Consider the following 26,712-nt stretch of genomic DNA (forward strand, 5'->3'; position numbering starts at 1 on the left):
CTATATCAAATTGTTTGCTTTCTCAGTTGGGGGGGAGGGGATAGGAGAAGGATATAGGCAGGAAGAAGAGAGAGAATTTGTAACTCACCAATTTAAAAATGAATTTTAAGGGGGTGGCTAGGTGGCACAATGGACAGAGCACCAGCCCTGGAGTCAGGAAGACCTGAGTTCAAATTTGACTTCAGACACTTAATAATTACCTAGCTGTGTGGCCTTGGGCAAGCCACTTAACCCTAATGCCTTGCAAAAAAATGAATTTTAAAACTGTTTCAACATGTTAACCAGGGAAGAAATAAAATGATAAAAAAAAAATTTTTAAAGAAGAAAGTCCTGCCCTCACAGAATTCACACCTTAAAGGGGAAGACAACCTTTCAAAGAGAGTTAGAAAGTGGAACTAAGGGGTTCTCATAGGTGGAGGAGTATATAGAGTCAGAAGAGCAACCAGGAGGGGAATTGAGGAAGGCCTATCTAGGCCCATCCCCAACATGGTGGTCACAAAAGGAGTTTACCAGTGGGAGATGGGTAGAGTGAGATGGACTGGATGCTGAGAGAAATCCCAGGGCCTCCTGACCAGGCCGTGAGGAGGTTCATTGGAAGGCTGTGGCAATGGTTGGACTGAAAAGAAGACCTCAGGATGATAAGAGCTCTCTTCTTTGCCTCTCTTCTTGATGAGAGCTTAAGCTTGTTTGGTTGGGCTTCAGTGACATTACTACAGACAGTGGGGGGAAGTAACAAGAAGGAAATCCTATTTGGCCTAGTGTAAGGGTCTGAAAAACCCAAACTGCCCCAAAGTGGGCTGGACTGTCTACTGGCACAGGCCTCTCCTGGGCTCTTGGCCACCATGATGTCTGTTATTCACCTTCAAGTACATGAATCAAGAGAATGATTTCTCCCTCATTGAATATGAACTTGGTGATCAGTGGAGGTAGAAAGTGAGGTCACCCTGAGTGTAGAAGGCTAATGATGAAGGACACTACTCCCCTTGTGATCCCCAGGCTCAGAAGGCATGCATTTTGGAACCTGCCAATTTGGTCATTTGTTTTGACTGAGCATAATTGTTACAAGGCTTTTTCTTTCCTTTTTTTTCACCCTCTAATGAGAGGAGGCAAGAAAGTGAGAAAAGAGATGTTTATTTTTCATTTTAAAAATTAAGTTTTGAAAATAAAATCTATGTTTTCAAGAGAGGAGCAGAGGAGACAAACAACGGGCAGCAGCTCCTGCTGCCTAATGGAGGAAGCCTCGCCCCAGAGCCCAGGAAGACAAACATCTGCTATTGCAGGTTTACCCTCTGAACAAATAAAACATAAAATGCCTCATTCTACCTCAGAAAGTCTGTGATAACAGATGCAGGAGCCCATGGCAACCAAAGGGATCCCCATCAACATGATCATCATTGGAGCAGAGGCTGATTTGTAGGATGCCTAACTAATCTCCAGTATTGACAGACTGTTCCAAAAAATTCTGGGCAGTTGTAATTATTCCAGTTTTAAACATGTTCTCTGATGCCTCATTACAGTGCAGATGGTAAACTGATGCTTCCAGGGGTCTCACCAATAGATTTCACCAGGTTGAAGTGTCATCGTAGTGCTTCTTCTGCACCCAAATCCAGCCCATTTACTCACTCACCAGAGGATAGACCACTGGCCTTGGAATCAGGAGGATAGGAGTTCGAATCTGACCTCAGACAATTGATACGTAATAGCTGTGCGACCTTGGGCAAGTCACTTCTGATTGCCTCACATTCAGAGCCATTTCCAGTTGTCCTGATTCATAACTGGTCATTGGACCCAGATGGCTCTGGAGGAGAAAGTGAGGCTGGGGACTTAGCACAGCCCCCTCACTCAGATCCAGTTTATGTGCTTGTCATGACATCACCTCCCTAATGTTGAGGTCTTCTTTGAGAATGCAAGAAAAACATCCTCATCACTGAGCAAAGTCTTCCCACTAGTGCTGGTAGCAGCAACTGTAGAGCAGCAGTGACTGGCTGGAGAGCCTGTAAAGGAGGCTGAGGGACCTACCAGGAATAAACCAGACGCTCTGAAGACAGGCAGAGTCAAGAGACCCCTAGCTTCCTGATTGCCTTCATCCTGCCCCTAAACTTGGTTAAATTCAGACCTAGTTAAAACTATGTTATTGCACAGATGATGAAGGCAACAAAACTTGCTTCAGCTCATGTGAGATCTCTGGTACCCCCATCACAGTCATGATACACATGCCCACCTCCAAAGCATCCAACACTAAGCCTTTGGACCTTCTTCCTGAGGATCTAGAACCTTCCATTATCACCCTTCTACTAAGGACTTTGGCAGAGGAGTGTTGTCCCTCTGCTATTAGCCTTGTAGAAGAGGCAGCAGGGGCTATGTGTGTGTTTGTGTGCCTTTGTGTTTGTGTATATATGTGTGTGTGTGTGTGTGTGTGTGTGTGTGTGTGTGTGTGTGTGTGTATGAGATTAGAAAGCATTCCCTTCTCCCAGCAGGGGCCTGGCAAAGGTCTAGGGCCCTTGCAAGGTCACTACCCTTGATCTAGAATAGACTGGTCCAGAGGCCTAATTGTGGGCTTGCTTTTACCTGCCTTCATGCTCTAAGGTTGCAGTTTAAACATCTCTGGGTGAGAGAGCAAAGAGATTATTTCTTTAAGGGAAACTCTTTTACATGCAAAAGGTTTACTTCCTGCCCTACTAACAAGTCCCAGATCTGAACATCTCCAATCCAGATGTCTACCCTGAGCCTTTCCTGAGAGGACCTGCCAGACAGCTGGAGAACAGCAGCAGCAGGACGGCTCTGATCTGGGGAGACCTTTTCCAAAGGAGACAAATAGAAGACAAAGAGGATTAATAGAAGACACACTCATAGACATATATATATATATATATATATATATACACACACACACACCCACACACCCACACACACACACACACACACATATAAACGGGTGCATGCACAGCCATGGATGACAAAGCCTCATTTCATGCAAAACACTTTCACTCGGAGGTCCTGCCTGCATGTCAAACTCAACAGGTCCAAAATAGAATTCCCCTCTCTGCCCCAGACCCACACAGCTCCCCCATCTCCCATAGCTCCCTCAATCTCCCCCAGTCCCCTATCTCCCTCAAATCCCTACAGCTCCTGTCTTCTGTAGCTCTATCTCCTCCAGTCCCCCCCCCCGTTCTATCTCCCTCAGACCCACACAGCTCCTCCTATCTCCACTCAGTCCCCCATTATTTCCCGTTTCCACCAGTTTCCCAAGGGTTCCCCTATCTCCACAAGTCCCATCCCTCCCATCCTAATTTCCCTGTCCTGAGGAGCACAGTCCTCACCTTTCAGTCATCAGGGCTCACAGTCGAGGGTCCTCCTTGGTGGTTCATTCTCACTCACCGGCCCCCCCCCCCAGTCACTTGCCAAGTTTCATTGATCCCATTGCTGTGGCATCTGAAATATCTGCCCCTTCTCTCTCTCTCTCTCTCTCTCTCTCTCTCTCTCTCTCTCTCTCTCTCTCTCTTTCAATTTAAATATTTTTTATTTGTTTTTCCAAAAACAACCTGCAATGGTAATTTTCAACAATTATTTTTTTGGCAAGGTTTTGAGTTTTAAATTTTTCTCCTTCCTTGCCCTCCCCTGACAAAAAGCAATGTAATATAGGCTCTACATGTGTGATTATACTAAACATAGATGCATATTAATCATACTATGAAAGAAGAATCCAATTCAAATGGAAGGGAAAAAAATTAAAGAGAAAAAAATGGCATAGACAAAAAGACAATTTTTAGAAATTGAAGACAGTAAGCTTGGGCCTGTATTTAACCCCCACAGTTCCTTCTCTGGATGTGGATGTGTTTTGTAGTCCAAGTCTTTTAGAATTATCTTTGAGTATTGTGTTGCTGGAAGGAACCCGTCCATCGTCCTTGGACATTGCTACACTGGTAGTTGCATATCATGTTCTTCTGGCTCTGCTCCCTTTGTTCTGCATCTGTTCACACGAATCGTTCATCCCAGGCGATTCTAAAGTCCTGTTACTGATGATTTCTCATAGAACGTTTATAGCATGATTTGTTCAGCCATTCCCCAGTGGATGGACACCCCCTCAATTTCCAATTCTTTGTCATCACAAAGAGCTATGAATATTTTTGTTACTTTTTCATCGACTCTTTGCATCTGCCCCTTCTCTTGATACAACCAGCACCCTTGAGACCCTCATCCCCTCTTCCTTAGACTAAGGGATAAAGGAGGTAAACCTGATTTTAAATCCATCCTCAGAGACTTATTGGCTGTGTGACCCTGAGAAAATCATTTACCCTCTGCCTCCATTACCTCATCCATAAAATGGGGATAATAGCATCTCTCAGAGTTGCTATGCAAATCTGAGATAATTGTAAAGTGCATTATAAACCTTAAATGTATATAATATAAAAATGCTCATCTGGCCTATACTCTCTATTTACTTAAGAAATGCTGTGTTCTCCCACTAGTTCCTTAAAGAGAGGCACTCCACAAACTTGAGTAGGATTCAAAGGCACGATCCCATTTTAAATATAATTAAAAACAAGACCTCAAGAGATGAGGGGACTTGACAAGATACTATCCTGTGTCAGTAAAAATGAATGAGGCCCTAATACAAAGTACATTTTGCTGCTGAGCAGGATGGAATTGCAATTCTTTTCTATTTATTACTCCTAAAGGGTAGAGGAACGGTTAAAGCAGAATTTTGTTTACACTTTGGGGCATTGTGAGGTATACTGAGTTTAAGTTAAAATAGCAAGATATCTTCAATATCAGAATCAACCTGAAAAACTTGGGTTTGCTTAAGGAAAACCCATCCCTAAGCCCAGCCTTCTGCTCTGAACCAAGACTGCAGCAGCTACAAGCAGGCAAGGTTCCAGGTACTTCCTTGGCCAGCTACAGAGCCTTTCCTGCCCCAACCATCCCATTTGGATTTTTAATGGGTATGTTCCCATCTCCAGCTCCTTATTTTTACCTATTTTAGGGGAAATGAAGCCTTGTTCACTCAGCTACTTCTTTAAAGTAAATTTTCTTATACTGTAGGACAAAAATCTATAAAAAGATGTTTCTTCTTGGCTTTGCCCATGCCATGAGACCGACCCACCCACCTACTTTATTTTCTTGTCTGAAGATAACCCAAAGGGGAATCTACCCATCTACCATGTCTGCATTACATCAACCAATTGGCCATGGAACAGAGAACACTCTCTAAGAGACACCCAACAGGTAAATGAACTCCCCAGTGGGAAGGAGGGCAGTGATTCTTAACATCCTCAGGTCCCTTTGCTGCCACCTATCCAAATCAGGATGAGGACTAGATAAGCATGTTACAGGAACTCAGATTTAGAGCCACAAGGGACATCTAGTCTCAAAGTCTAATTCTGAAGATGAGGAAACTGAGATTAGAAAGGGAATCCCTAAGGATATGAGGAAGAAAAACACCATGGCAGGATTAAAACTCGGATCCTCAACTTTAAATCCCTTGCACTAGGATGCTATGATTGCAGTCATATGGATCTTGTTCTCTTTGGTATTTTTCAAAAGCTAACATGATGGGGTCTACATCTACAAATTCATGCTCCTTGAAAAGGGCCCTGAGTGGCATCTGTTGATGGATCAGTTTGGCTAACTGTAGTTTAATCAAAACCTACTGGGAAGGAAATGGGCAAAGAAAAATAGTGAGCATCTGTTGAAATAAGGAAAAAACTCCTCAAGATGTCTGGGGTCGTCCAGGTTGTTTCTTTCTTTTCTTGGCTCAAGTAAGTGATTCCATAACTGCTGCCCCACTCCCAACTAACTAGTTGACATTTGGAAAACATACTGTAGGCAAGATGAAATCAAAACAAATCAAGATAGGAACCAGCTGGAATTTGGAGTCATTTCTTACTGCTTTTGAGTCATTTTGAGAGAAACCTTTAATGGAAAATTCCAATCAAAGTCCAGGAGGAAAATCGAACAGAAACACAGCCTACACCTACATGGCCGAGATAAATCTTCAGATCAAGTCACAAATGATTTCTCACATTCCAGTGGGCAATGGAAGGGAAGACAAGTGCACCCCCCAAAAGTCGAACGACTAAGACACCAGACATGCCAAGGGAAGATTCCATTGGTGAAGACAGTAGAACGGTGTTTGGGCACCAGGCCCAATCAGTCCAGACTCCTAGCCCCTTCCCCACCATATCCAGCCTCATTTAAGGCATTTACAGTGTCCCACAGGAATAGACACAATCTCTTTCAAAAATGTTAAGCAGATGCAGAGCAAGACACACATTTATGGACATGACCAATAAGAATTTATTTTTCTTGACTATGCACATTTGTTGCATTTTTTTTTATTTTTGTTTTCCAGAGTGGTGGGAGGAACAAACAAATGTCTGATAAAAAGTAAGATTTAATTTAGAAAATGTAAATAGGAAGTGGATAGAAAAAAGCTGGCAAACTAACTCTTTGTTAAAGGAACAAACAGCTCAGGATTTTGGTAAAAATAGATCTTGAAGCAAATATGGCAAAATAACTTCGATCATGTACTACTGACCTATAGTCATGAAACAAAGAGATCTCAGCTAAGGTGAAGAACGATATTCATAGGACTGGGGTTGAGGATACCAATTATAAGTAGAAACAGGAAGGGAACAAACAATTATTTATCGAGGCCCTCTCATGTGCTAAGTCCTGGGCCAAGGACTTTACAAACATCTCTTTTGATTGTCACAACCACCCTGTGAGGTGTAGGCACTACCATTATCCTCATTCTAGAGGAGGAAACTGAGACAGAGGTGGTACTTGCCCCAAAACCACTCTGCTCTGTTCCTGCAAGTCAACGAATTCAAGGCCACAATTGTCACATTCTCCTCCATCTCTCCTAACCATCTTGTGCTTGTTCCTTGAGCAATTTAATTTATAAACATATTTACTTTGCAGACACCTTAGAAATGAAAGTGCAAAGGAATGTCCTAAGGCTTAGGCCCAGGAGATCAAGTATAGTGTGCCAGGGCAACGTTTCCAATAAACTCTTCACTGAGCTACAATCAATGTGCCGAGTACACAGCTTGCTGGCTCAAATGAGTCCAACAGGTCAGCAGCCAGTGAGCATGGTCAGAGAGGCTGCGAGTCCTGGCCTCCTGACGGCTTGAGGGAAGTCAGTGTGCAAGTTTCCTGGCTGGTGTTTAGACCTCACTTTCCTGGAGGGAAGCAGCCAGTCCTGAGGTTCTGAAAACAGCCCCAACCTTCTGAGTCCTTGGCGTGGAATCAGAATCGGCACCAGGCCCTCAAGAATCACTGACAGACCTCGATGCAGTCAGCCCCTCCCTGTGGGTGGCTTCCTTTCCCCTTTGGGAAGGCAAAGGACCCAAGATGTTGGTAGGGCAGTCGGGAAGAGGAGGATGGCATGCTGTGGTGGTCCTTGGACCAAGGAGGAAAGTCTTCCCACCATCAGACAAAGGGTGGGACTCCTTCTTTCCAAGTCCTCAAGTCCAAGCCACCCCAGGGATCACCTGCCAGGCAGTGAGCCTCTGTCTATAGTATTTCAGTTCCACTCAGCACCCCCTAGTTTCCACAACCATGGTTTCTAGGAAGAAAGTGCCATAGGAAGATCCTAATTTCTCTAAGGGCCAGAATGGTTTTCTCCTTCATTTGCCATGGTCATGTACATGAGAAGGGCAGAAAGGCACCCTTCTCTGCCCTTCTCCCCTCTCAAATCTCTAATGTGGACTTTTCAATATTATCTAAAATTTTGTCGCTTTAGACAAATTGGAGGCAGGCTGCTTGGCATAACTGAGCACTCCAAAGTTGGAGGCTGGGGTTTCATCCTTCCCCTAAGAGACTCAAGAAGCCAACTGCCCAGGGACCCTTTGACTGATAAGCAGGAACCAATCTGTGCACAGTTGACCTACAGCTCCTTTGGCTCCCTTCCCTCTCTCCCCCCACCCCACATGAAGTCATGAGGGAGGAGAAAACCAGGGGAAAAAAAAGCAAATTGAGGGAGTCTTTAACTGGGTATTTAATAAGGGATTGTTATATAGACAGACTCCCCTGAAATGCTATTCTCTCAATGGAAATACACAGTGACAGCCCTTCACATGGAAAGGTAGTGACCCCAGCATGCAGAGTTGAATTTCTCAGTCAAGTCCTGTGCACAAGCCAAGACTGGGCAGAGACCGGTCTGGTGAGGGGTTGCATGTCCCTGCTGTGGTCTGACTCTGCAGGTCCATACTCTTGGATGGCGGAAAGCCTCGCCCTCCTGAGGATGGTACCTCAGAGTTCACTGCTGCCTGGGCAGCTCTTTGGTAAAGGGGTGGCCAGGGCCTCTTTGCTCTCAGTGAGGGCCCTGGGCTGGTGAATGAACACACTGAATTTCACACCCTGGTTGGTGGCCGCTCTCACAAAGCCACTGTTAGCTGTCATCGTGATGGCCTTTAAAGTGTCTCCTGTTCCAAAAATGGTCAGCGAGCGGCTGTTGATTTTGGAACTCGCCACCAGTCTTAAGGCACGCTCAGAGGGTTGGTCGGGTACCACGCTGATCCGCTGGATGAGCCGGGCAGCCCGCTCCCTCTCACCAGGCCCTCCCAGGGTGTCTAGAATAGACCGGAAGTCCCTGACAGCTGACTCACAGGCAAACAGCTCCTTGTTGGCCATGAAGGCCTCCAGCTGGGGCAGGACACGCTCCTTCCGCTCCTGGACGGCTTGCTCGGTCAGCACTTTCTCTCGGAAGACAAAGTGGCAGCCACCGTAACTCAGGGCAGAAACGTAGGTGATCAAAGTCGTGATGTCCAAGTTCACTCGACTGCAGACATCAACCTTGACCTCTGTGGGGAAAGCCACGCTCGCCACGATATTCTCCCTGTCCACACGGGTCACTTGCAAGAGCCCTGGGGCCTCCTCATCAGACTCACTGTCACTGAGCGGGAGGTGCTCGGGCTGCTCTGGGGGGGTATTCACGGCCACAATGTCCCCACGGACAGAGATGCCCATTTCCTTCAGCTTTTCGGCCATGGGGCTGGACACGCTGTTGTAGAAAGCGAAGACGATGTGGGGGTTGCTGTATTGCACCGGCTGCTGGGAGCTCGCCTGCAGGAAGTCCTCAGCTTGCTCGATGATGCTTTTGTCACCATACTGGCCCCGGCCCAGCCAGATGTTGTGCAGAGCTTCAGCCTTCCGGCCAATAGCCTTGACCCACGTGTGGCCCCCATTGGCCACCACGTCCACCACGAGGGTCTGCTTCTCTCCCAGGCTATCTACGTAGCCAAAGACATGGAGGACGCTCACCACCTCCTCCAGGTTCTCGGCGGACTCCACGATGGCTCGGAGGTGGGTGAGATTGGTGCTCTGGAGGTGCGACTCCTTGATGGCCACCTTCCCAGCTTCCACCCTGTGCAGGAACTTGAGCTCAGCCTTCAGTTTGCTGCATAGTTTGGCCCCGCCTTCAACGCCTCCTTTTCTCGACCTAGAAAGGGCTTCCGCTCTCTTGATGAGCTCCTTGGCGACAGCAATCCGCTCACTAAGCATAGAGTGCACCGACATGTTGGCAGCATTATTCCTACTCTAGGAAGAGAGAAGAAAAAAACAGGTTAGCAAAACCCCCCAAGGAGCCTGACTGTCTGGGTCTTCCAAATCCACCCAGAAGAAAAATAGGAAAAGCCAAGGTGCACACTGCTCTGTTTGGTCAAGGGCTTCCAAGTGGGGCTGGTTTAGTGGAGCCCCCATACCCCCCGCAGGTGGGTCCTGCAGCTAAGAATCTTTCCACAGGCCCAGCCTGCAATTCCATCAGTCATCACAATTCATCCACCCTATGCAGGGACACTGAGAAGCAAAGCCCTGACTCCCTAAAGACAGGCCTGGAACCTAACCCAACCCACAAATCTCCCGTTGGTATAGATGAGGAAACAGAAGCTCCAAAGGGGCTGAGAGACTGCCACAAGCCCCTACAACAAGGCTCTTTGCTCTAGAAATGATGAAGAGATGCTCAGCCCAGTGTCAATGTGCCCTCAACCACCCAACAAGTGTTTGTTAAAAGTTAGCAAAGTGCCAGGCACTGGATTGGGTGCTGGTGATATAAATATGAACTAAACAATCCATCTGTGTCAATGCAGAATATAAGGGAGGGGAAGAGGGGCCAGGGAGGGTCAGGAAATGGTTCAAGTGAACAGAGATACTTGACTACCCAATGAAGGATGAGACAAGACCACAAGCATCTATGAAGTGCCCATGTGAGTGCCAGGGTGGGACACCAGGGCCTGCCCTCCAGGAGCTCACAATCTAATGAGCTGACAGAGCGTGATCTGGAGGCTGCTCCACACAAAGAGAAGTGAAAAGGCTTCCTGGGAAGGGCAGGGATGGGAGTGGATGAGACCAATCAGGAGATGGCTCTTAAGAGCCTGGACACTTGATAATCTAAGTGAAATGGATATTTACAAAAATATAAGTTGCCCAGGTTAAATGAAGAGGAGATTAAATACCTAAACAACCCTATCTCAGAAAAAGAAATTCAACAAGCCATCATTGAACTCCCTAAGAAAAAATCTCCAGGGCCTGATGGATTCACAAGTGAGTTCTACCAAACATTTAAGGAACAATTGGCTCCAATTCTATGTAAACTCTTCAGAGAAAATAGGGAAAGATGGAACTCTGCCTAATTCTTTCTATGAAACCAATATGGTGCTGATACCGAAACCAGGAAGAGTTAAAACAGAGGAAGAAAATTATAGACCTATCTCCCTGATGAATATAGATGCAAAAATCCTAAATAAAATCTTAGCAAAGCAACTACAAGTTATCAGTAGGATAATACATTTTGATGAAGTAGGATTCATCCTAGGAGACTGCAACCAAGATCAAAAGAAATGTAGTAAATTGGGAAACAATCATTACAACTAATGATTCTGACAAAGGACTCATTTCTAAAATATACAGAGAACTGAGTCATATTTTTAAAACAAAAAAAAAAAGCCATTCCCAAGTTGACAAATGGTCAAAGGATATGCAAAGGCAATTTACAGATGAGGAGGTCAAAGTGATCCATAGTCATATGAAAAAATGCTGTAAATCATTAATTACAGAAATGCAAATTAAAGCTTCTCTGAGGTACCACCTTACCCCTCTTAGACTGGCCAATATTACCAGAAAGGATAATGGTCTTTGTTGGAAGGGATGTGGGAAATTTGGGACACTATTTATTACACTGTTGTTGGAGCTGTGAACTCATCCAACTTTTCTGGAGAGAAATTTGGAACTATGCCCAAAGGAGAACAAAAATGTGCATACCACTACTGGGTTTATACCCTGAAGAGATGAGGAAAAAGGGTAAAAACATCCCTTGTACAAAAGTATTCATAGCTTCCCTCTTTGTGGTGGCAAAGAATTGGAAATTGGGTAAATGTCCTTCAATTAGGGAATGGCTTAGCAAACTGTGGTCTATGTATGTCATGGAACACTATTGTTCTATTAGAAACCAAGAGGGAGGGGAATTCAGGGAAGCCTGGAGGGATTTGCATGAACTGATGCTGAGTGAATTGAGCAGAACCAGAAAAACATTGTACACCCTAACAGCAACATGGGGGTGATGATCAACCTTGAAGGACTCGCTCATTCCATCAGAGCAACAACCAGGCACAATTTGGGGCTGTCTGCAGTGGAGAGTGCCATCTGCTTCCAGAGAAAGAGCCGTGGAGTTGGAACAAAGACTGAAGACTATTACCTTCAATTCAGGAAAAACCCTGCTATCTTATTGTGGGATCTTGTTATCGCTTATGCTTTTTGTTTCTCCCTTAAGGATGTGATTTCTCTCTCCTCACACTCAATTTGGATCAAGGCAACATGGAAACATTCAGGACTGACAGAGTGCTCTCTGTGGGGGGCTGGGGGGAGGGAAGTAAGATGGGGAGAAAAATTGTAAAACTCAAATAAAATCGTTAGTGACAGAACAACAAAAGAGCCCAGACACTTCTGGGGCCTTTATGGCCACCGGCTGCCCCGTGGCACAGCTGCCCGGCTCCACAAGGCTGGAGGTGAAGGGGGACGCAGCGGGGGGTCCGCCAGTCCTGAGCCACAACAGAGCGGGTATTCTGGGCGGCGGGGTGGCAGGTGGCAGGTGAAGTGGGCCTCAGGGGGGGCAAGTCCCTTCTGCCTCGGCTTCCTCGGCTGTCACTCGGGCCAGTCCGGACGGCTGCCCGGCGGGCGACCAGGACCCGCGGGGCACTTGTGGGGGAGCTTTCGCCTCTTCCTGCCAGCCCCCGGCTCCCGCGGCTTCCCAGCCGCGCTCCAAGAAAGCCTTGCACAGCGAAGAGGCGGCGCAGGGGCTGGAGCCCGCCCGAGGCCGCAGGACCCGGGTTCGAGTCCGGCCTCGGAGGCCGCAGGATGACCCAGCCCTGGGCCTGCCAGGCCGCCTCACCGCACGGCCTGGCGAAGGCCAAAGGGGCAGAAAAGAGGCAGCGCCGCGGCCCCCACCCGGGCACCCGCACCGGCACCCACCTGGGCCCCCACCCGGGCCCCGCACCCACGCACCTGGGCCCCCGCACCGGGCCCCCACAACGCCCCCGCATTGCGGCACCCACCCCGCCCCGGACCGGGCCCCCACCCGGGCCCCCACCCCGCCCCCGCACCGGGCCCCCACCCCGGGGGGGCACCGGGCCCCCACCCGGGCCCCCACCCCGCCCCCGCACCGGGCGCCCCACAACGCGCATTGCGGCGCCACCGGAGGCGGCGGGGCCCCGGGCAGGGGGCAGGCCCCAGGCCCCCCCGGCCCCTCCCCGGCACCTCGGCGTTCCAGCCCCGCCCCGGGCAGGGGGCAGCGGGGGCCTCCCCGGCCCTGGGTTCCAGCCCCGGCCCGGGCCCCCTCACCTGGCCGGGCCGGCGGGGGTCTGCCGAGGGGCCTCGGCCCGGCTCCGGCTCCGCTCCCTGTCGGCCACCGTCGCCGCGGGGACGCGCGGGTCACGTGCCCCGCGGCCGCGCGCCCGACGCCATGTTGACTGAGGGCGGCCGGCCCCTCCCGGGCGCAGTGCGCAGGCGCGGCGGCCGCACGCCGCCGGTTGCATCAGCCCCGAGTCCCGGCCCCGCCCCGCCCGCGGCCTCTGCCCCCGGGGAGGCCGGCGCGCATGCGCACCCCACCCACAGGGCCCGCGGCTCCCCCGCCCCCCGCACCGGGCCGGCCCCGGCTCCGGAGGGGGCACAGGCCCGGGGGCGGCAGCTGGGCACTCACTAGCTGTGCCACCTTGGCCGAGTCGCTTCAGCCCGCCGCCCCCACACGTGGCCCCGGGTGCCCCCCGGCCTGGGTCCAGCATCTCCAGTCCCCACTCCAGCTCTGCCTCCCTTATTTCCGACAAACCCTGGAGCCGCCCCCACAAACCACCCTTTGGCTCCCCCGAACGCCCTCCGCAGCCCCCCAGCACCAAGGAGGGGAGACTGCAGGCCCCAAGAGGGAGGGCAATTGGGAGGAGCCAGCTAGCCAGTCTCCTCAAACACTGAGCAGTCAAGTTCCCAACAGCTGCACACTGAGTCGTTTATTAGGATTGACATCCATCATTTTTAAAAACTTTAGTCCATTCCACTAGGTAGAAATAAGTATGCAAAAAACAGAAGAACCAAAACATTTTGAAACATTTCAAATTGGTAAATCCATTGAAACTGCAAATGATTCAGTCATTGGAATATCGTTCTACGGCAGCCAAGTAACCACAACTTGGAATATCATGCTATGGCAGCCAAGTAATCCTTGACTTCAGTGGGAGTGAGCCTCCTAAAGCCTGCCTCGTTGCAGATGCCGACCTCTATGTTGTCTTCTGTCATCTGTCCTTCAAAACTTTCCTGTGGAATTAAAAAGAAGTAAGTCAACGTGTAAGGCCTGGAAGCGATCAGCGCGATGACCCAGCACCACCTATCTCCGTGGCCAGAGTTCTAACTAACCTTTAGTGTTAAGATAGCGGTGTGAATGGCATCCTCCAGCTCCAGATCTTCATTGTATCTACATGGAAGAGAATGAAAGAACTTAGCCATGTTGGTCTTTTCAAGCCTCCATGAACATTAAAAAAAAATCCTGCAATGACTTTGTAACATTTTATTTTTATAATTTACATCAAAACAATGTTGCAAACTATGTCACCTGTTTAGTGACAGCAATTTAATTTCTCACCCATGATATTCACCAGCATGAAAATTTAGTCCCCAAAGCAACTTTCAAGTAAACAACTCTTGTAATAAACATTTTAATCTAATCAAGACATAAAATCATATTATAAAATTACCAACGTTTCAGATAGAAAGTAATTGATTTGCCAAATTTACTTTAAAGCAAATGATCTTTGATCATAAAAATAATCATGGTCTTTCTGAATTGAAAACAAAAATGGGAGAATTATTAAATACAGACTTTATCTTTTGTCAGTAAAAAAGTTAAAATTTCAAAAATGATATGTAAATAAATTAAACACACATGTATAATCCCAGGGTTAAAAAGACAAATATGATAGCAGTGCATGGATAGAACAGAAGTCCAGAAGTCAGAAAGACCAAAGTTCAAATATGGCCTCAGTCACTTACTTAATAACTATTTGACCCTGGGCAGGTCATTTAAGCACAAACTGCCTTAATTTCTCCATCTGTAAAAATCTCAGGGAAGAATTGTTACGAAGATCCAATGGCATACAGTGCCGTCTAAATGTTTGCTCCTTTTCCTCTTTCTAGCCTTTGCAGACACCCCAAGGAGACAAAGCATACTCACCTTTTCTCAAGGAAAGTTTTCCCATTCACATAATTCTTCCCCATTGCTGTAGCTTTCCAAGCAAAGTAAGCCCCCTGGGTCAGAAAAGGGAATTAAAAACATATTTTTACATAAAGGAAATTTAAATCTACACAAAAGAAGCCTTTGAAACAATTCACAAAACATGAAGGGTGGGCAGAAAGCCACACTGAAGAGATCAGAAAGGTCACCACCTTTTTCTGTAATACAGAAGAAGGAAGGGAAGAGGGAAGATGAAGGACTAGAAAGGATCAAGAGGCCACAAGGTGTAGCAGGAAGGGCACTGGTCCTTGGGAGTCAGGAGGGTCTGGGTTCAAATCCTGCCTCCAACACTTAAAAGCCCTGTAGCCTCTAGCCATATCACTTCACTTTATCTCTGTATTTCCCCTTTAAGGACTTTTCAAGCCCAATTAAATTCTAAGGGAACTGATGCCAATTTCTGGAGGAATATGCCAGAGTACTAGATTAGTTTAAGATTCCAGGGAAAGTTAAAATAACTGGTAGACTCTGGACCTGGAGAGAAAAACATACAAATCCATCTTCACTTAAATCTCAGCAACTCTACCTCCTCAAATGAATCAAGAAAAGGGCAGATGATGAATTGACATTCTTTCCTCAAGTAGAGAAACAGGAGGTTACAGCAACAAAGAAAGGCAAACAATGATCCAAGAGGTCATCTTATGAATCAGATTTGTCTGAATGGAGGCATTGAGAAAGCAAAGAGCTGGATTTATGGCATATGGGATTTGAAAACTTTGACATGAGCCTACTTTTTATTGATTATTCAAATGGGCACACATTCTATTAGATTCTAAGCCTAGAAGAGCATCCTCAGAAGATAAGAGGCCACTACTCTCAGGCCATGTTACAAGGTGATAAACCTCTTCAGGTCTGAAAATTGTCCAATAAGGACCATTTCAGCTATCTCCAATTCCATTGCTGTAGTTAAGATTAGGAAACAAGCTCATTACACCATGAATGCCACAAATGAGAAAACAAAATAATAAAAGTTTATAATAAATATAAATAAATCATCTGCTGAGTCTGACCGGGGGTGGTGGGAGGGTCTGCAATATGATTATCCCCATTTTACAAACACTATGGACAGTGAGTCTCAGGTCTTTGAAAGATTGGCACGTGAATGCCAAATGTTAATACCCCCATCCAATGCCTCCCTCTCCCATGCGTATTTTAAACATGGTTATGGCTTAGCCATTAAGTATGTATGCACACAATACTGTAACAAATGTTTTAACAGTCTGATACTCACAGATGGATCAGATTGAAATAAATAAGGTCGGCCCTCATTCCAACCACAAATGAGCAGTGACACTCCAAACGGACGTACACCACTATAGAAAAGAAAAAGGAAAAATTATTTGTTTGGATCAAGCATTAGTCTGTTATCCCATAAGCATCCTAGAGACCGACACTTAGCAGTTTCAAGTGAGGTTTCAGAAATGAAATTGATAATTTCACAAATGTTACCCTTTAAAAAGAACCACAAATCAATGCTCCATGCTAAATTAGAAAGTACTGCACCATCTGCTTTTCTTTCCTCCAAATAAATGGTATTTAAATTCTCAGGTCAGTAGGAATGCAGCAAAAGTTTCAAACTCTTAACAAAGGGATAATTCAGTTCAATGTCAATTAGCCAATGGCTTTCCTACATATTAAATGTTGGGTGAAACAATCCCTCTAGATACTATTTTGAATCACACTTGATTCAGAATGTTGGATTTAAGATTTGCCATGCAAATAAACATGTGTTTTTTGAGGGGCAAGAAAATCAGCCCACAGATTAAAAGCAGAGAACTCTGAATGGTCAGACAAGTGATACCCCAAATTAGCAAAGAAATCTTTTGTTTTACCTAAATGGATCATTCTTGACACTTTATTATCAAGGTGATAAAGAAGTGCCAGTTAAGCCCCTCTAGTGAACATTTCCTTTAGACAAGTCAGCCTTCACCCAAGGCACTTACCCTGACTGTGTATATTCTTGCATCACTGATGCCACCCTCTGCACCAGCTGTGCCGTTGGGATGGGCTCATGGTACACCAGGTAGTACTGCTGTGCCAGCTTCCGAGCTCGGTGAACCAGCACTCTGACAAGTAGAAGGGCAAGAAAGTCAGCTAGGTGTCCTAAGCGCTTAGCTCAGTCTCCTGTGAGGTGGCAATGAGGAGCTAGCCTGCTTTAGTCTAGGGAATCTCCTTATACAAAAGTTCCCAGGAGGGGGACCTCCCATGTCTAGTTCCTACCTGTAAAGAGCAGAAGATTCTAAGAAAAAAAAACACAATATCGCCCTGATGTTGGGATGTTTTAGGCTCTTTTCTAGTCCTGCTAGATGTGGGCTTAAATCATCTTGAATTCTTCATTGCTGGTACAGGGAGGGCTCCAAGGCCCTCCACTGTCAGTTAGCTTTCCTATTGCCCCAACATTGCCAATCCATCCACCTTTCATCACAAACAACATTTCTACAGACCTGTAGTCGGGGCCCATGCCACTGTAGACCAGGCCAATGTGCTTGGTGATTGGCTCCACCTTGTGGACGCTCCTTTCATCATACAGGATGGATTTCTGTTTTTTCTCTGTTGCCAGCACCACACCGTTGGCAGCTGAAAGAAACACTCCCAATGCTTAGCTGTTCAGAGACCTCACAGAATTTTCTAATTACTCAAGTCTCCTTCTCCCTTGGGCTACCATCTATTCTTGCTACCCACATTGTACAAACTTTTCTGTTGGATTCCCACTCTGAGGAATGAAATCATTTCCCATCACTACTCATGCCTGCTGTAGTCACGAAAACTCATACGGTTTAAAATAGTACTGGTATTCTGCCACTTCAGAAAAACTTAGAGTCAGTTAAAATGAAATTCAAGTCAACTATGGTGATTAAAAGAACAGGTAAATGCTCTTTGTGAAATTATTTCAATCACTATAGTGTGGTTCAAGAAAAGAATGTAATCATCAAACTACCAACTCACAGGAAAAATCAGAAATGATAGAAAGCATTCCAGGGTCTCAGAGGGGAAATGAAAAGATACCAAAGACTACACGGCCTGGGGCTGAATTAATTAACTGATGAATCTAAAAGATTTAAATTCATATGAGGATCAACTTAAGCAAAGGAAGTACTTGTTCCAAATTTTAAACTCTCTCTAATTTTATGAAGACAAAGTCACCCCATTATCACTATCTGAAATGAAGCTTAAGTCAAAGGATCTTGAAAGTCAAATGGAATGACATTACCTTTGATTCCAACGGAAGGGGCTCCTCCAGCTACAGCTGCCAAGGCATACTCAATCTGAACAAGCTTACCAGAAGGACTAGAAGAAAAAAAAGACAGGAGGTCCTCAAATGTTCATTGTGTCTGGGTCATTAAGACTGTTAATTCTATTGTGTTAACTCCAGGACACAGGCAATAGGATGTTTTACAACCAAGTTCTTGCTTAAAACAGGTGGGTCCTTCAGAATGTTACTAGATTAGTCAAAAAAACAAATCTGCAAATGTTTGTAAGAAACTAATATACGTCTCAGTAGGCTTCTCAGTAATTGAACAATATCCTGCTCTTTTCTATCTAACAGCTGACCAGAGGAAACCATCATTTAGTGTGGGACCAGCTTCAAAGTGTGCTCATCAATAACAAGGTTTCCACCCGGATCCTTAACTTTATTTGCCCATTTCTAGCAGCCTCCCTGCCACCCCTTCTCTGACCTCCTTCTCAAACCCTGGCTGACACATCTGATCAAACTGCAAACCTCTCCATAGCATTTTTTTTATTTTTTTTTAAATTTTACTTATTTAAGGCACTGGAGTTAAGTGATTTGCCCAAGGTGACACAGCTAGACAATTATTTAGTATCTCAGGCAGGATTTAAACTCAGGTCTTCCTGAATTCAGGGCTGGTGCTCTATCTCCTGCACCACTTGATTGCCCTTCTCCATAGCATTTCAACAACCTGAATGGGAAACTGAAAAAAAAGTCTTTTTAAGTGTAAAAATCAAATCATAAAGCACATTCTATCTAGGGACCTTGAAACATCAAGCCAGTTACAAATGACTCATTTTTACAGAATTACCACATGTGCCTAGAAAATCATTTAATTGTCCAGACAACTGCGGAACTATCCAAAAATGTATCAATAACCAACCTTGCCAAGTTATGTTGAGTACCACCTTGTTTTCCATGGGTGGTGGTTACTATAATATACCTTGTAAAAGAGGTGATTTTTAAATCATCTCTCACCTGAGAGATAGCTTTTCATTTTTAAAAACCACTAGTTAACTAATTTAATAATTTTAAACAAAAACCACTTCAAAGGAGCATTTTGAAGCATCCCTCCCCCCAATTTTAGAAAAGAAAATGACCCTTGTTCTACTGAAGGCAATAATGGACAAGAGCTTTACAAATCTCATTTTCAGTACCACAGGAATTACCCACAACCCCAAACCCCTACCCCTAGTAGATAACAACCACCAAAACATCCAGGAAAAACTATTTGCTACAGAGAGGCTATTTTATTTCTAGGCCCTAATGATTTATAATCAAATCCCACCATAAGAGTAGGTAGACCAGATCTCCAGGGAATTTATTACAATGTAGTTTAGGAAACAATTTCTCTTGAGTGTCCTGTAGGGAGCAGAAGCTTCTTAATAAAGGTCTTTACCTGAATTATGAAGAGATGCCTTCAGAGAGTAGGAAGGGTCAAATAGATTTCTCTAACATTCATTCTATTTAACTAACTCTGAAATCAAGTTGTTTTGGTCTCATTCCATCTAAGTACCAGGCTACCTTGAGCCTGGGGATTAGCTAAATGAGGAAGCCTGTCAGCAGTCTCTAGATTGGGGCTCCAGGCATCAGCACTCATCACTGTGGGAACCCTGAGCTCTGACCATTGTTACTTTTAATATGCTTACTTTTTTTTTCAGCTATTAAAAAAAAGAACCAATTATTATCCTTAGTTACAAATTATTACCCTTATCATCCTTAGGATGAAATCATTCCTGCTACTTGCTACAAACAGTCCCTTCTCCCAATCACTACACATCTAACCAGGGCAGCTAGGTGACACAGTGGATAGAGCACTGGCCTTGGAGTCAGGAGGACAGGAGCTTGAATCTAGTCTCAGACTTGTCACTAACTAGCTATGTGACCTTGGGCAAGTCACTTAACCCTGACTGCCTGGCTTCCAGGGGCATCTCCAGTCACCCTGACTCATCTCTGGCCACTAGACCAAGAGGGTTCTGAAAGTGAGGTTGGTGACTTAGCACAGGCCCCCTTGAGTCAATCCCAAATTCACATGCTTGTCAAGGCATCACCTCCCTGATGTCATGGCTTTCTTGGAGAATGAAGGACAAACCATTATTATTATTACTACACACCCAACCTCACACCTGACTCTACCTTACTGTCTATCCCTCAAGCTTTCTATAACTTCCCTCCCTTTCTACCAAAACTAAAAACCAATCTAAAACTATCTACAATAGCTGTTTCTATTTCCTCTCCTCTGATGAAATCATTTCCCCATCTCATGTTGTGGTTTTCAATCGTATCTTCCAATTGAAAGATGGTACTGATGATCACTCAACTACAAAACTGATGGCCATTTCTCACTTCTCATCCTTGAATCCTGCAGCACTTTACACAGCTCAAGATCCTCTCTGGAGTCTCTTTAACTGCCTTCCTGTTTCTCCTATCACTCCCATTCCCCCTTTTCAGGCTCCACTGTTGGACCAATATCCATGTTCTGCGTTTGAACTGTGAACATAATCCAACATTATGCCTTGGTCTGCCTCTTCTACTTTCTCTTTCCTTTACTCAGCGATTTTATCAGCAATCATAGGATCAATTATCATTCCTAGACAGATGACTTCCAGACCTCCATATTCACATTTAAGCCCCCTCCTAAGCTCCAGTTCTTTTCACCAAATGACTAATGGATATTTAAAACTGACGGCTCATAGTCAGCTCAAACTGAACACGTCCAAATCAGAATTCATTCTCTTTGTGTCCAAACCCACACTTTTGAACATCCCTATCACTGTCTAGGTTCTCAGGATCCTAACTCCTGGTTCTCTATCATTTGAATTCTTTCTGTCTTTTCAGCTGGATCCTCCTTCATATTCCATCTTCCAAGTATTTGCTTCCAGAAACAAATACAAAAAAGCTATATTGTCATTCAGAGTCCTCCAGATCCTGCCCTATCCTTTCTTTCCAGTCTTTTTACACTTTATTCCTTGTCCATCCTCTTGTTACATGAACAAGATCCTTCAGTTCCCTGCTCTGGCCATTCTCTGTGGTAGCACCCATCTCTGAGAGGCTCTCCCTTCTCCTAAGACTTTCAACTTTCCTGGCTTCCTTCAAATCTCAACTAAAATCTCATCTCCTATGGGAAGCCTTTCTCAACTCCTCTTGATTGTAATGCCTTCCCTCTTTTTATTCATCCCATTTATATAGATGTACTGTTTTTTTGTAACTGTAGCATTTAGCACAGTGCTGACTGTAAAGTGCAAGATATCCTGTCAAGTTACATTGATTTTCAAACCAGCTGTCATCCTTGACTCCTCACTTTTACTCAGTCTACACTGGGCACAAATTTTGTCTCAGCTGCCTCAGGGCAGCCTCACCTGTCTGGATGGCTATAAACAGTCTTTATTAGAAGACTGTCTCTAGATCATAGAATAGGGAGTGTTGGAAAGGAGCTCAGAGATCACCTAGTTTAACCCACCTAACAACCTAGTCCTGCTTATAAATGTCTCTCCATTAAACTTTTACAACAACGAGGGATTCCCACTCTAATCCATTTTCCACATAGTGGCTGAAATGATTCTCCTCAAGTACAGGTCTAATCACATCACTCTCCTGGTCCATCAAACCCACTGGCTATTTCTCATTTAGATGAAGAGTTACTCTCAAAGTGGACCCCAGAGGTCCCTGGGTTCACATTCTTCCTAATAACTCTAAGATCCCATTTGTCTATTCCATCTATCTGGATGAGGTTGAATTTTCTTCATATACTTAACTAAAATAACCTATCAGAACTGACTAAATACAACTACAAACGTAAGAATAATTCCCTCTTCTATTAAGCTGCTGTTAAAGAGATTTGCAAAAATAGATAAAAACAAGGTTGTTCCTCTAACCTTTCTGTTACCATTTTGAAAAATATCATTACTTTTAATTTGTTGTTCAGTCATGTCTGATTCTGTGCCTCTAATTGGAGCATTCTTCGCGAAGATACTGGAGTGGTTGTCCATTCCCTTCTCTAGTTCACTTTACAGATGAGAAAAGTGAGGAGAAAGGGTTGAGTACCTTGCCCAGGGTAACACTGCTAGAAGTGTCTGAAGCTAGATTTGGGAGGATGAGTACTCACGCACTCTATTCACTGGACCACCTGGTTCATTCTTACTTCGTTTTTTAAATTTATCCACTTTTATTTCTGATACACATAATACGCCAAAACTCTTGGAGGTTCTCAATGATTAAGCACGTGAAGGGCTGCTTATTTTTACAATTTGTAAGAGGATCGCGAGACCAAAACATTTGAGAACTTCTGACCCGCAGCCCGGCCCTCACAACCCATCCCACCCTTTCCCAGGTTTCAGTCCTGGCCCCAACACCTTAAGGGAAGGCCTGGCCCTCGGCATCCAACGTCATCTCCAAGCACACCGCACACCTGAGGCCCTTCCGGGCCCTGTCCGCGTCCTCCCGCGCGGCCCCGCACGTCCGGAGGGAGGGTCCGCAGGGAGGGCCCGGGGGGAGGGTCCGCAGGGAGGGTCCGCGGGGAGGGCCCGGAGGGAGGGTCCGCGGGGAGGGTCCGGAGGGAGGATCCGCGGGGAGGGCCCGGAGGGAGGGTCCGGAGGGAGGGTCCGCAGGGAGGGCCCGGAGGGAGGGTCCGCAGGGAGGGTCCGCGGGGAGGGCCCGGAGGGAGGGTCCGGGGGGAGGGTCCGCGGGGAGGGTCCGGGGGGAGGGTCCGCGGGGAGGGCCCGGAGGGAGGGTCCGGGGGGAGGGTCCGCGGGGAGGGTCCGGAGGGAGGGCCCGGAGGGAGGGTCCGGAGGGAGGGTCCGCAGGGAGGGCCCGGAGGGAGGGTCCGGAGGGAGGGTCCGCAGGGAGGGCCCGGAGGGAGGGTCCGCAGGGAGGGTCCGCGGGGAGGGCCCGGAGGGAGGGTCCGGGGGGAGGGCCCGGAGGGAGGGTCCGGGGGGAGGGTCCGGGGGGAGGGTCCGCGGGGAGGGCCCGGAGGGAGGGTCCGCGGGGAGGGTCCGGGGGGAGGGTCCGCAGGGAGGGCCCGCCTCACTTGGCAGCGCGGACCCCACAGGGCAGCGCCGAATCGGTGCCGCTCGCGGAGTTGTTTGTGAAATGTCCGCGAGCCTCATTTCAGCCGAGGGGTGGGGGGCGGCTCGGGGCGCAGTGGGGAGAGCCCCGGCCCCGGGTTCAAATCCGGCCTCAGACCCCTGACAATGACCCACACCGACGAGAAGGGCCGGGCGGTCCGGGGCCCGGCCGCGGCCGCGAGCCGCTGCTTCCCTTCGGGCCGGGCTCCCACCACCCGCACCTCGGACGGGGCGGCAGGGAGGGGGCCCCCGCCCCGGCCCCGCCGGCCCGGGCAGCATTCGCACTCGGCTCCGGGGGCGGCGGAAGGGGCCTCCGAAGGGAAAGGGGAAGCGCCGCCCGCGAGGCCCCCCGGGCCGGCCCCGTCCTCGGCCCCGGCCAGCCGGGCCTACGGGGCGCACGGTGACTCGGCAGGCCGCCCCCGCGCCGGCGCCGGGCTAGGCCTCGGCCGCCCCCCGGCCCTGGCCCCGGCCCCCGGGGCTCCGCCCGGCCCCCGCCCGCCGGCCCCGCCCGCCTCCGGCCGTCCCCGGCCTCGTCGGCTCCAGCGCCCCTACCTGAAGGTGGTCAGCGAGAAGCTGTAGCCGCGTTCCGCCATCTTCGCCCGCTACGGCCGGACCGAGGCGCTGCGCCTGCGCGCGAGGCCCCGGCCGGGCCCCGCTTCCGCTCGCGCGCCGGCTCCCCATTGGCGGCCGTCGTCGCTGCCGCGAAGCACGCCGGGACTCGTAGTCCGCGAGGAGGGCGGGTCGCGGCGAACGGAGCCTCGCCTTCCCCCAGCCCCGCGCGCGCACTTCCGGCCGGAAGCCAGGCCGGAAGCCGGGCCTCCGCCGCCCGCTCGTCTCCCTCCTCGCTCGGGGCTGCCATGGCCCTGGCCTTGGTCCGCGTGCAGGTCACCCTGCCCTCGTGGCCCGCGGCCGCCGCGCGCCTGCTGCGGAACTGCCGGGCCCGGCTGGAGAGGCTCCCCTCGGACCTCGCTGCCTGGGGTAGGCCCTGCTGGGGAGCCGGGGGACGCGGGGGTCGCGGACGCGGGAGGCAGAAGCGCGCGGGACTGCGCACGCGCAGAAGCGAAAGGCGGTGCGCGAGGGAGCGGGAGCACGAGGCGCGCAGGGCGCATGCGCGCTCTCCGGGCGCGCACCTGCCACTCCGCCCCCCCAGGCCCGGGGACCCCCACTTCCCCAGCGCCCCCCTCTTCCCCAGTGCCATGCCTCGGGGGCAGAGCTCCGAGCCCCGCCGCCGCCTGGGCTCCGTGCGGGCCGGCGCCAGCCGCTGGGGCCCCCGCGACGTCCCCCCAGGCTGGGCAGGAACTCGGGGGGCGGCCCCCGAGGGCCCCCCCCGAAGCCGGTGACCCCGCGGCCAGCGCGGCTGTCCTGTGTCTCCCTTCCAGGCCCGGCGCTGGCGCTGCAGGGGCCCGCCGTGCTGCCCACCCCGGCCGCCCACGGGGCGGATGGCCTCGTGTGGATGGCAGCCCCCAAGAACCGACGGACGATTGAAGTGAACCGCTGCAGGAGGAGGAACCCCCAGAAGCTGGTTAGAGTTAAGGTGAGAAACAGGCGCAGGGCCGCCCCGCGCCCTCCAGCCCATCTGCGCACAATGACCAAGCCAGCCGTGCCCCCCGCCAGAGCCCGGGGTCCAGGCCAGTGGTGCCCGCGGGCCAGGGAGCCCGACCTCATGGAGCTCAGGAAGGGGGCCTCTGGGCATCTGCCTCAGCTTGGTGGCTTCCAGACCCTTCTTGAACCAGAAAGAATCCGGGAGAAGCCATTTTCCCTGGTGTGTTCCTTCACATACTTGCCAGTGGGTCTCCTGGTGCCCACTCCTCCAACTCATTGTTTATTCTCCCCTCGGGCGTCCAGAGCCGAATTCCAGATGTGGCCGCAGCCCCACAGCAGGATCATTACCTCCTTAGAAGCTATGACTTACAAAACCTCTGGCACTCTATGATTTTACTCAGTTGTCCCAGGCGGGACAGCAACTGGTGTGAGCTGCTCACCAGGTCAACAAGACAAAATGGGCTTCCAATGAGTCTGGAAGGGAGTGGGCCTTCACCGGGAGGTGCCCCCACACTGCCAGCCTCTTTAAAAGCCACAGGTCCAGCGTGCTCCACACTTCCTTGTTCTCCTCTTGAAGCTCTCTGCCCAACAACACAGATTCCTTCGCATCTAGAGTTTGTAGACTCTGTGCCTCCCAACCCCAAGCACAGTCCGTCTTGCCTTAGACCTCTCCTCTCTTAGCCAGAGGAAGGAAAAGAAAAGTGAACCTTGCTTGTCCCTGACCCTCACCCTTCCACTGAGGCACTGTGTAGAGAGGGAGGTCGTACATTTGTCCCTGGTTTGTACACCCAGTCACGAGTGTGAGTGAGTGAATTTGGGGAGGTATTTGAAATCTTGATTCTAATGATTTTCTCTTTATGTTCTGTCCTCCATAACACTTCCCTGAACTTGTATGTGCTTTAAATGCTGTGTTTCTTGAAGTGCAATTTTTTAACTGTTTCTTTCTGGTTTGTTGGATTTCTTCTTTTTTTCTAGAATAACATAGATGTATGCCCAGAATGTGGTCATCTGAAACAAAAGCATGTCCTCTGTGGTTATTGCTACCAGAAAGTTCGCAACGAGACTGCTGAGATCAGGAGGCAGATGGGGAAACTGGAAGGGGGCCCATTTAAAGCCCCCACAGTTGAGACTGTGGTATTATACCAGGGAGAAATTCCCTCTGCAGGAGATCAGGGCAAAAGAATCATCGAACGCGAGAGGAAGCGACCATCCTGGTTTGTCAGGGATTGATGCCATGGGGGAAGGTTCAAAGAGGTCATTTCTCATTAAAACATGACTCTGGAAACTTGGGCCATTTTGTTTTTTTCTCCTTCTTTCTATGTGGGATTGCAGAGAAATGTTATTGAGAGGCAGCCTGGCTTTGAGGGTTGGGCATTGGTTAGGAGTCGGGTAAACCTAAGTTTGAACTCCACTCAACCCAAGCAAGTCACCAACTTCTCTAACCCTTTGTCTCTTCATCTGCACAATTAAGGGATTGGCCTCAATGACTCCTAAGGTTCTTTACAGCTTCAGAGCCATGACAGCTAGCACATGTTGCTTCTGGAATCTGCAACTGATGCTGAATAGGATGAGGTCATCCAAGCACAGGCCAATGACCTAACATTAGTATTGCTGTAGTTTGCAAATGTCTGCCATCTTTAGAGGGAAATGCTTGTTTTACTGACTCTAACTTAGGTGATTTAAGAATGAACGGGAATGGAGTGGCTAGGTGGCACAGTGGATAGAGCACTGGCCCTGGAGTCAGCAGGACCTGAGTTCAAATTTGACCTCAGACACTTAATAATTACCTAGCTGTGTGGCCTTGGGCAAACCACTTAACCCTATTTGCCTTGCAAAAAAAAAAAAAAGAATGAATGGGAAATGGGAACGTTTTAATTTTTTTAAGAATTCTCTTGGAACTTCACTTTTATAAAATAAAACCTGAATCTTCCCCCAAGTAGATAATCTTTTTTTCAATTGAAAATTTATTTTTCCAATTACATGCAATGGTAGTTTTTCAGCATTCATCCATTTGCAACTCCCTTCTCTCCACCTTTCTCATAGCATCAAACATTCCAGCAAAAGTTGTACCTGAACACTAGTTTAATAACATATTTACATAATAGTCA

General features: G+C 48.3%; 3 protein-coding genes across 4 annotated transcripts; 1 reads left to right on the forward strand and 2 right to left on the reverse strand.

Annotated features, from left to right (window-relative positions):
• Nucleotides 1-5,492: 5,492 nt before the first annotated feature.
• C8H7orf25 (chromosome 8 C7orf25 homolog) lies at nt 5,493-12,965 on the reverse strand. Of its 2 annotated transcripts, none has more exons than XM_074199229.1 (2): nt 12,838-12,965; nt 5,493-9,538 (listed from the first exon to the last, which is right to left on the reverse strand). In XM_074199229.1, the coding sequence occupies exon 2, from the start codon at nt 9,520-9,522 to the stop codon at nt 8,257-8,259; it is 1,266 nt and encodes a 421-aa protein (XP_074055330.1). In that variant the 5' UTR covers nt 9,523-9,538; nt 12,838-12,965; the 3' UTR covers nt 5,493-8,256. The 2 variants fall into 2 exon arrangements, with proteins under 2 accessions (XP_074055330.1, XP_074055329.1); XM_074199228.1 differs by having other exon boundaries at nt 5,494-9,543; nt 12,838-12,913.
• Nucleotides 12,966-13,475: 510 nt separating this feature from the next.
• PSMA2 (proteasome 20S subunit alpha 2) lies at nt 13,476-23,723 on the reverse strand. The gene is made up of 8 exons (XM_074199230.1): nt 23,615-23,723; nt 17,982-18,058; nt 17,215-17,347; nt 16,714-16,836; nt 16,002-16,083; nt 14,714-14,787; nt 13,900-13,957; nt 13,476-13,800 (listed from the first exon to the last, which is right to left on the reverse strand). Exons 1-8 carry the CDS (start codon nt 23,653-23,655, stop codon nt 13,684-13,686), a joined length of 705 nt encoding a protein of 234 aa, XP_074055331.1. The 5' UTR covers nt 23,656-23,723; the 3' UTR covers nt 13,476-13,683.
• On the forward strand, nt 23,711-25,894 carry MRPL32 (mitochondrial ribosomal protein L32). The gene is made up of 3 exons (XM_074199231.1): nt 23,711-24,040; nt 24,442-24,596; nt 25,580-25,894. The coding sequence occupies exons 1-3, from the start codon at nt 23,920-23,922 to the stop codon at nt 25,832-25,834; spliced, it is 531 nt and encodes a 176-aa protein (XP_074055332.1). The 5' UTR covers nt 23,711-23,919; the 3' UTR covers nt 25,835-25,894.
• Nucleotides 25,895-26,712: the final 818 nt, after the last annotated feature.

The sequence above is a fragment of the Macrotis lagotis genome, chromosome 8, assembly GCF_037893015.1.
Source record: "Macrotis lagotis isolate mMagLag1 chromosome 8, bilby.v1.9.chrom.fasta, whole genome shotgun sequence".
NCBI classification, from domain to species: Eukaryota; Metazoa; Chordata; class Mammalia; order Peramelemorphia; family Peramelidae; genus Macrotis; species Macrotis lagotis.